The sequence below is a fragment of the Helianthus annuus genome, chromosome 16 (genome assembly GCF_002127325.2).
Source record: "Helianthus annuus cultivar XRQ/B chromosome 16, HanXRQr2.0-SUNRISE, whole genome shotgun sequence".
NCBI classification, from domain to species: Eukaryota; Viridiplantae; Streptophyta; class Magnoliopsida; order Asterales; family Asteraceae; genus Helianthus; species Helianthus annuus.
Window position 1 is genome coordinate 170,618,955 of NC_035448.2, and position 9,793 is coordinate 170,628,747.

Below are 9,793 nucleotides of genomic sequence, written 5' to 3' on the forward strand. Positions count from 1 at the left end.
TTATTTCAATTGTTATTTCAAGGTGAACCACATCAACGAGCCCACAATTCCCTTGCAAATGTGCTACCAAGGTGGTCGCAACGATAAGAACAATGGGGGTGGTCACAATGGGACAATTCTACACGTTGATTTCTTCCAACAATATTCTTATTTTGAAGCACACAACTAGGACCACATGCTGACATGCCCAATCATCAAAGAGCTTGTAGCATAGTGGTATATTGGTACTAAGGTGTGTAGTAAAAGTGTGCATCTTCAATTAGTTGAAGATTCTAGTACAATAGTGGACATTGGTATAGATTCAGAAGTAGCGTTAGAGAATGTAGAGGTTAACCGTTCTAAAAAAAACTAGGACATAACTAGAAACTTGAGTTGGAATTTAAAAAATTTTAACCTTCCACCACAAAAGTAACTAAAAACAAGATCACACATGCAAAAAGGGAGGAAACATTGCCATCATAGTACTACTCGAAGGCCTACCATAGACCTAACCTCTTCATGTGGGCAATGGTACAGGTTTGTTTTTTTACATACTACAACTATTGAGTATTGTGGTGTTCTTGTTCTTCAGGTAAATCCTTACATTTATAAATAAAACAAACAAATATTTCTTGTAAAGTTGTTTTAGGTCTTGTGTTTTGTGATGTTTTGGGATTTACTCCCCTTTATTTTGTACAATTTACATATATATATATATATATATATATATATATATATATACCCTTGTTGATGCAACAAACACGGGACCAAGGATGGTAGCTGGACTGGTCAGGCAAAAGGGCTGAAAGGTTTGATTTTGCCTAACGCAGGTCGCGGGGTCCCTCCACGTTTGCAAAACGTGGAAGGAGGTTCACTAGTATATTTGAGTTATTTGCTTTGAAGTTCTTTCTCCAAGATTGACTCGGATCAAGAAAAGAAAGCAAATAGAATGAATGAGATGAATCTGGTGAAGAGTTATTTGGAAGTGACAAGAACTCTTCAAATGACAAGAGATTAAGGAATCTCTCTGCTTTTCGGAATGTCTTTGAAGTGTTATTGAGCTGTCTTCTTATAGTGGAAGACATTTCTCGAAATGGCATGGACTATACTAGTGAGACCTGTTTGCTTATGGAGGGTTTCCCCTTTTGGGGTTCAAGGCTTTGGACCCCTGGTTAATAGGGTGTGCCTGTACAGACCTGCTCTGACTTTGTGAGTTGGTGAGCGTGAGTTGGTGAGATGAGTTGGTGGACATGACTAATTACTGTTCCTCGATTCATTCATTATGCAGCTTTTCATCCGATGAACCTTTCAACCTTTTAAGCTCTTTGCATATTAATGGTTTTATTTGTCTTTGGGCTACCCCCGTCGTCAGCCCCCCAAGTCAGAGGTTTTTGGGGTATTAGGCTCAAAGACTTCTGACTTTTATGCATGTCTTTTAAAGGCTTCAAGGGTTCATTGTTTGGAGGCTTGAAGGGTTTGAGGCGGTTACTTTTTTGAATTTTGAAATTTAATCGATTTGACAGTTGATTGGACATGTGTCAGGCGGCGGATTGGCAGAGATTTTTATTTTTATCTTTAATACCCTTACTTTACTCTTATATTCATTTTTACAATTACAAAACTTCATCATTTTCCCTTCAATCATTCACAGTTTTTCCTCCCTCAGGTTAGTTTTCTTCTCCGTTTTCACTTTTACTTTTTTCGATCATGGGTGCCCTTAAGGATTTAGCGAGGTCATTTTCTCGGTTGACACAAGAAGAGGTAGACCTGTTTTGCCTTGAATATGGTATCGATAAACAGTTTAATCCGACCGCCCCTGCTTGCGATGCTTCCGTTGACAAACCGATTCCTGGTTTTATTGCTTTGTATTGTCGGCATTTTGAGTGGTCTAATCTTCGTTACCCTTTTTCGTTTTTTGTTCTAAATTTGCTTGAATATTATCGAGTGTCTTTTGGGCAAGTACATCCGAAAGGAATGGCTAGGGTTTTGCACTTTGAAGTGCTGTGTCGTGCTTTAGGTTATGATCCTTCATTGTTGCTCTTTCGGAGGTTCTTCCGGTTAGCCAAAAATGGTGATTGGTTTACTTTTGAGAACACAAAGGTTGATACTTGTCTTGTTTCATCCATGGTTACAACCCTTGGATCATGGAAGAATACGTTTTTCTGGGTTTCTGAATCCATTATTCCTTTCAAAATGGTGTGGAGGCATCCGGATGCTGTTCTTAACGATCCGGAGCCTTCCGAGTCTGAATTGAATGATGCCTTTCTTTCAACCATTCGGGGGTGCCCTTCGAGGGTTCGCCCTTTTCCCGAACATTTGTTAGTGCTTTTAGGGGTTAGTAATATTTGGGCAAAAGTTGATCGGGATCCGGTGTTGATGAGAAATGGCCTTGGTATGCATTTTTTCCCTTATACCTTTTCATCTTACTTTGTTTGTGACTTATTTTCTTTATTTGTTTTTTGGCAGTTATGTCTGCTTTGGACTTCATCAAGAGTGACGATACGTCCGATGTGGTTTTTGAAGATGCTCCGACTGTTCCGGGTGAAAATGTTGTTGTGAGGACCTCTGAGCAGAGGTTTGAGGGTTCAGGTTATGTCAGTGTTGCAAATGCGAAGGGTTTTACCAAGTCCAATGTTCCCAAGCCTTCAACTCGCCGGTTATCTCGTCGTTTACTGAAAGCTGCTCCTCAATCCACTTCCACTGAGCCAGTGGATTTGAGTGATGATATCGAGGCTTCTGAGGATCAGGCTGAAGTGAAGGTTGAGAAGGAGAAGGAATTAGTTGTGCGTGGTAAGAAGGTTCGAGGAAAGAAGGGTGTTGCTACCCCTGTTCAAGAATCGTCGAGCAGAGACGTTGAAGGGTTGAACCCTGGGGGCACTTATGTGCCTACTTGGTTGGTTAAGAATGATGACACTTTTAAGGATGCTGCTGTTTGTGAAGACGCTCTTAGTCATCTTGCTCCTCCTTCCGTTCGTGAAGCTATTGCTGAGATGGATGATGACACTATGTTATCTCGCATGGTTTTAACTACTTGCAACCTTGCAGCCATGCTTCCCCAAGGGATTACACGCTTTCGCCAAAGGATGCGGGAGTATGAGGATTTTTCTAAAAAGAAAGACAAAATGAAATCCTCCCTTGCATCGATGAAGAAGGAAGTGGCTGGGTTTGCAGAGAAGGAGGCAGCTTGGAAGAAGGAGATTGAGGACCTGAAGAAGATGCATGCCATTGAGATGGGTGACCTGAGGAAAAGTTTTGAAGCAAATTTGTTGAAATTGAAGGCTGACCGGGAGGCCTTATCTGTCCAGCAGAAGGCTTTTCGTGAAGAAAAGGAGGGGTTGAAGGCTTCCGTTGGTCAGGTGACTGCGGATAATCAGTGGTTGATCGAGCATGGGTTTCAGCAGGTTGTGACTTATCTTTTGCACTCTAAGGAATTTAACTCTGCCCTTGGTGATGTTTACACAAAGCTGCTGAACCTGGGGAAGCATCAAGGCCTTACTGCTGGCTATAAACTTCATGAATCTGGGCAACCTTTGGAGAAATCACCCATGTTTCGCCCTGAGGCTTCTGATGTCTTCAAGGCTTCTGTTGAGCAGATGGAGAGGCTAACCTACCCCTTTATTCATGAGGTATCCTCTTGTTTTGGTAAGCCTTTGTCTGTTTTACAGGGGTTGAAGCCTGAGGGGTTAAATGAGAAGGTTTGTGTTGAGGTTTTGGGTTCCTTGTCAAAGAAGAGGTCTTACTCCGGGGACAGTGATGATACCCTTTCGAGTCTGCCTGAAACCTCGAAAGATGCTGGTTTGGAAACCTCTGCAGTTGGTGGTGAAGAAGTTGTGAAGGTGAAGAAGACAAAGAAAGCTAAAAAGTCTAAGGGTGAAGGTTCCAAGCCCTCTGATAACTGACATTTATTCGTAGCTTTCTTAGCAAACATTTTATGTTTTGTAATGTTTTAAACAATGTTTAGGTTTTGGGGACCCTTAAGGTTCCCATGGTTGGTTTGTTGGGCCTATATGGCTGTTGAACATTAGTTTTATTTGCAAGTCACTAGGGCTTGCTTTAACTGTCTTATGAAGGTCTTTTATGGCCTTTCTAACTTATGACATGATGTTTGTCGTTGATGTTTTTGTTGGTTCCATTTGCTTGGTTTTGTTTTGTGGGGTTTCAACCCTTCAGGCTTTTTGTAAAGTTGCTGGTGGGTTGAAGCCTTTAACCTTTCAAGCTCGGTACCTGTTGGTTGATCTTTGGGTAGCTTCTGATTTGGTTTATATGTTTGGTTGATAGGCTTGTTTGTTTTTATTTTCTTGCCTTGTCTTTGTTTACTTTGTCTTTATGTTTTTTACACTTTAAAGGGTTCAGTGCTGCAGTCACTTTGCCTTAGTGTCTATCATCAAGACGTAGTATCTATCCTTTTCTTTTATTTCGTTGTGATTTGTTTGGTTTCGTAAGTCTGATTATTGGGTATATTTTTTAGACTTAAGGAACGATTGGTGTAGGCTGTTCAAACCTGTCTATGAGACACTATGGTTTTTCTTTGATAAGTCTCATGGAGTTGTATTGATTTAGGAACTCACCCCTTATATAGGTCCATTCAACCCTTGAACCTATTGAGCGATATGGCCTGGGAGCTCATCCCCTTACATGGCCCTTGCCATGGAGTTTTTTGCTAGGTTCTCAACCTGATATTAGGATAGAAAGACAAGTTTGATAAAGTAACTTCATTCATTCAAGCAACATTTGCTTTTACAAAAGGTTTTTGTTTTGCCACAAACCAAACTTTCTAAACATAGAATTTTCTTAAAGTTTTTCCGTTCCAGTGCCTTGGGAGCCTTTTGCCTTCTAGATCTCCCAGCTTGTAGGATCCACCCTTGTGTGCTTCGAGGATGGTGTATGGCCCCTCCCATTTTGGGCCTAATTTTCCTTGGTTTTCCTTTTTGCTGGCCTCATTGTTTCTGAGAACTAGGTCTCCTGGCTTGAATCGTTCGTTCTTGACCTTTTTGTTGTAATATGCTTCCATCTTTTGCTTGTATTTGGCCTCTTGTATTGCTGCTTGATCCCGGGCCTCTTCTAAGAGTTGTAAGTTCAACATGGTCTCTTGTGTGTTTACCTCGGGATCCATGTTGACAATTCGTTGGGTTACAACTCCTATTTCAGCGGGGATTACGGCTTCGGATCCGAATACCAAGCTATAAGGTGTTTTTCTGTGACTTGCTTTTTCTGTTGTTCTGATTGCCCATAAAACGCTAGGCAATTCTTCCAGCCAATTACTTTCATATCTCCCCAATCTTGTCTTGATGCCTTCCACTATGCTTCTGTTAGTCCTTTCAACCTGACCGTTTGATTGCGGGTAAGCCACTGAGCTGAAGATTTGGTTGATCCTGTACTCTTTGCACCAAAGGCTGAAGGGTTTCTCAGCGAATTGTTTCCCATTATCGGTCACAATTACCCCTGGCAGCCCATAGGGGCATATGATGTTCTCCCATACAAAGTCTATGATTTGCTTTCCTGTGATTTTAGCAAGGGGTTTGACCTCTGGCCATTTGCTGAAGTAATCAATTGCTACCAACAGGAATTTTACTCCCCCTTTGCTTGGAGGGAATGGTCCAACTATGTCCATTCCCCATTTATGGAATGGCCATGCTGAAGTTATGGGGACCAAGTCATGTTTTGGACTTTTTGGTATTGGGGAGTGGATTTGGCAGGCATCGCATTTCTTCAATTGCTCGACGGTATCCCGATGCATTGAAGGCCAGAAGTATCCCAAGTTCATGAGTTTTGCAACCACCGACCTAGCTCCGAAATGAGCTCCACATATTCCTTCATGCACTTCTTTAACCAAATACTTGCTTTGTTCAGGGCCCACACACCTTAGCAATGGTGCAAGGTATCCTTTTTTATAGAGGATTTCTCCTTGCAACACATATTGTCTTGCTTTGATCTTTACCCTTTCAGCTTCTATTTGATCACTTGGTAGTTCGTTGTTTTGAAGGAATTTCTTTATGGGAGTCATCCAATTTGGATCTTCCTCGGTGACCACATCTTGTACTTCCAATTCGTCAATTGAACGAGCCTTCAACACTTCAACCAACACCTTTTTTGTGAGGTGGGCGAATGTGAGGGACGCTAACTTGCTTAAGGCGTCAGCCTTTTTGTTTTGGGATCTTGGAATCTGTTTGATGTTGCATGCCTGGAAGGTGTTCATTAATTCCTTTGATTTTTCTTTGTACCTTCTCATGTTGGGCTCCTTGGCGACATAGCTGTCATTGACTTGGCTTGATACTAGTAGCGAATCAGTGAACACTTCAAGCTTTTTGACTTTCATTTCTTTGGCTAGCCGGAGGCCAGCGATCAGTGCTTCGTATTCAGCCTCGTTATTAGTGGTCTGAAAGTTGAAACGAAGAGCATATGTGAACTCTAGCCCCTCAGGGTTGATTAGGATTACACCAGCTCCTGACCCTTCAACGCTTGAAGCCCCGTCGGTGAACAGTTTCCAGGCTTCAGGGTTGGAGGGTTCAGTGGTTGTGGTGTTTACTTCTTCAGTCTTTTGGCTTGGGACTTCTACTAGGAAGTCAGCCAAAACCTGAGCTTTGATTGCTTTTCGTGGGACGTAGGTGATGTTATGTTCACCTAGTTCCACTGCCCATTTTGCCAATCTACCTGAGTTTTCAGGCTTTTCAAGCACGTTCTTGACAGGTTGGTCAGTGACCACTTGTATAGGATGTGCTTGAAAGTATCTTTTAAGCCTTCTGGCTGTTTGGACCAAGGCTAGGGCTAGTTTTTCAAGGGGAGGATATTTGGTTTCAGCTAGTTTTAAAGTTTTGCTGAAAAAATAGACGGGCACCTGAGCCTTGTCCCTTTCAATGGTGAGGACTGCACTGATGGCTTCGTCGGCAACTGAGAGGTACACCGATATGAGTTCCCCGGTTTCCGGTGCTGCAATATCTGGCAGTGAAGCAAGGTGCTGTTTCATTTGATTGAAAGCTTCCTCAGCCTCCTCGGTCCATCTGAAATCTTTCTTATCTGAACAATTCTTGAGCGTTTTGTAGAACGGTAGGGACCTTTCGGCCAGTTTTGAGGTAAAACGCTTCAAGGCTGCAAGCTTCCCATTCAAGCTTTCAACCTCCTTCTTGGTTCTTGGTGGTTTAGCTTCGAGAACAGCTTTTACTTTGTTGGGGTTGGCCTTGATGCTTTGTTTTCCAACAATATGACCCAGGAATTTTCCTTCATCAAATCCGAACGAACATTTTTCCGGGTTAAGCTTCATGTTGATTTTTCTAAGATTCTTGAAGGTTTCTTGGATGTCATCAAGCATCTGGTATTCCGTTTTGCTTTTGATCACCAGGTCATCGACATACGCTTCCATGTTTCTTCCAATTTGGCTTTCGAAGGCTTTATCGACGAGTCGTTGGTAAGTGGCTCCTGCGTTCTTGAGACCAAAAGGCATTTTTTGGTAACAGAAAATGCCCTTGTCTGTGTGGAAAGCCGTTTTTTCTTCATCCTCTTCTTTCATGAGGATCTGGTGATAGCCTTTGTATGCATCAAGGAAGCATTTGAACGGGTATCCCGTGAGGGAATCAACCTTAAGGTCAATTTCTGGGAGCGGGTAGCAATCTTTAGGACAAGCTTTGTTAAGATCCTTGAAATCTATACACATTCTCCAAGAGTTGTCGGGTTTCCGGACCATGACAGGATTAGCAATCCATGATTGATACTTAACCTCTCGGAGGATGCCAGCTGATACAAGCTTTTCAACCTCTTGGCAAGCTGCCAGGCTTCTTTCAGGTGCCAAACTTCTTTTCTTTTGAACCACTGGCTTGACATTCGGTGGTATTCTTAGCTCATGTTCAGCAATGCTTCGAGGGATCCCGGTCATGTCTTCGGGAGACCAGGCGAACACATCGCTGTGATGTTTTAGCAGCTTTTCAAGGTATGAAAGAGTATCTTGAGAGAGGTTGGGGTTGACCCTTATCCGCTGTTCGGGGTACTTAGGGTTGATGACTAACCCCTGCTTGTCTTTCTCGTCATTGGAACTCTCTCCTTCGATCAGGTAAGCTTCCTGAGAGGGTTGAAGGGTTGCAATCCCTCTCTCAGTTGGAAACTTGACAGTGCCATGGCCAACAGATACAGCCATGTAAAATGCACATTGTCCGGGCCTCCCTATGATTACGTCGTAGTTGGAAGGGATGTTGATAACTACAAAGGTTAGTGATCGGGTTCTTTCCTTTAATCCCTCCTTAAGACAGACATCAAGGGTTATTTGCCCCAAAGGCTTCAGGGTTATGTCAGCGATACCCTTTATGGAGGTCCCGGAGGGTTGAAGCCTTGAACGCTCCTCGTTGCTTAGCTGATTGAAAAATTTCTCGAACATGATTTCAGTGGCTGCTCCCGTGTCTATGTATGCTTTGCATGTTTGCAAGGTACCCACGATGGCTTCAACCACAAGGGGACCAGGGAGCGGGTCCTTCCTTGTTGGGGGGAAGCAGACACACTGAAGCTCCCAATCCTCCAACCGTCGCTTCTTGTAAGGGACCTTTTCGTCAGAATATACCATGTTTACTTCCTTCCCTTTGTTTTCAGCCATTTTGTCTCGAACTCCCTTGACCAAGTGGGCAAGTTCTCCTGATTTGACAGCCTCTTCAATTCTCTTTTTCAGCTGGAAGCAATCGTTGGTGTGATGTCCCTTTTCTTCATGGAATTCACAGAACTGAGTGGAGTTCTCGTTTTTCCGACTTTTGGGAAGAGGCCTGGGAGGTCTGAAGTTTTGCTTGACCTCTTCCGTTGCCAGGATTTCTTGAGGGGTTTTGGTGAGAGGAGTGAAACTCATACTCTTATCCCTGCTTGGAGGGTTTCGCCCTTCAACCCTTCGAGGGTCTGAACCCTTTGAGCGTCTGTCGTAAGAATTAAAGTTTCCTCTCTTTCTGGCTGGGCTGCTGCTTCGCCAACCGGAACCCCTTTTTCTTTGTTCTTTGATATCAACAGCTTCTTCTCCCCGGATGTGAGCCTCGGCTCTTTCAAGAGCTTCTTCCAAGGTTTTGGGTAAAGATTTGTTGAAATCTCGTGTGAGATACTTAGAGGTTATGGCGTTCATAAAACCGGCAACCCTCATTTTCTCATCAGCCCCCACGTAGGTTAGCCCTTCTTTCTTGTACCGTTCAATGAATGCTCGTAGGCTTTCATCATCTCGTTGTTTTATCTGGAAGATCACTGTCGCGTCTTTAACGTATCTCCTTTGTTGGGAGAAGTTTGCTAGGAAGCCTCTGCTGAGATCGTCGAAGCTTCGAATGCTTTGAGCTGGTAGGTCGTTGAACCAGATTCTAGCGGACCCAACAAGGGTTTGCATGAACATCAGGCAGCATTCAGCGTTCGTCCATTTTTCTATTCGAGCAGCTCCAGTGAAGATCTGAAGATGATCTTCGGGATCTTCAGTCCCATCATACGTTCTGATGTGAGCTGGCATCTTGATTTTAGACTGAAAATCATAATCAGCTATCTGTCTAGAAAAGCATGAAAGGTTACTTGGCTTGTAAGGTTTAGCCAGGTCTTCTTCATGTCTTGTGCCTACGTTGTTGTTGTTGCCAGGGTTTCCCTGGGTGGCAAGCACCTGATTGATGAAGTGTTGCCAGGGGAAGTTGGCCATCATTTGAGACATCATGTTGGGTATGAGATTGAAACCCTGAAGGCTTCCAGGACCAACCGAGCAATTTACCCCAAGAGGGGTGCTTGCAACAGCACTTCGTGCTAAAGGGAGCACGGACAGGGCTTGCTCCCATGTGGTATTCAGAGAAGTGGGACAACTGGTTACCGGGGATTGTAGGAGTTG

At 43.4% G+C, this 9,793-nt stretch overlaps 1 protein-coding gene across 1 annotated transcript; it reads left to right on the forward strand.

The window, feature by feature from the left end:
* Nucleotides 1-1,459: 1,459 nt before the first annotated feature.
* LOC110919955 lies at nucleotides 1,460-3,878 on the forward strand. The gene is made up of 3 exons (XM_035985660.1): nucleotides 1,460-2,371; nucleotides 2,446-2,952; nucleotides 3,151-3,878. Exons 1-3 carry the CDS (start codon nucleotides 1,687-1,689, stop codon nucleotides 3,876-3,878), a joined length of 1,920 nt encoding a protein of 639 aa, XP_035841553.1. The 5' UTR covers nucleotides 1,460-1,686.
* The last annotated feature ends 5,915 nt before the right edge of the window (nucleotides 3,879-9,793 follow it).

Coding starts and splice junctions, on each gene's coding strand:
- LOC110919955 (XM_035985660.1), top strand. CDS start 1,687: ATGGGTGCCCTTAAGGATTTAGCGAGGTCATTTTCTCGGTTGACACAA. Junction 2,372..2,445: donor GTTGATGAGAAATGGCCTTG/GTATGCATTTTT, acceptor GTTTTTTGGCAG/TTATGTCTGCTTTGGACTTC. Junction 2,953..3,150: donor TCTTGCTCCTCCTTCCGTTC/GTGAAGCTATTG, acceptor CTGGGTTTGCAG/AGAAGGAGGCAGCTTGGAAG.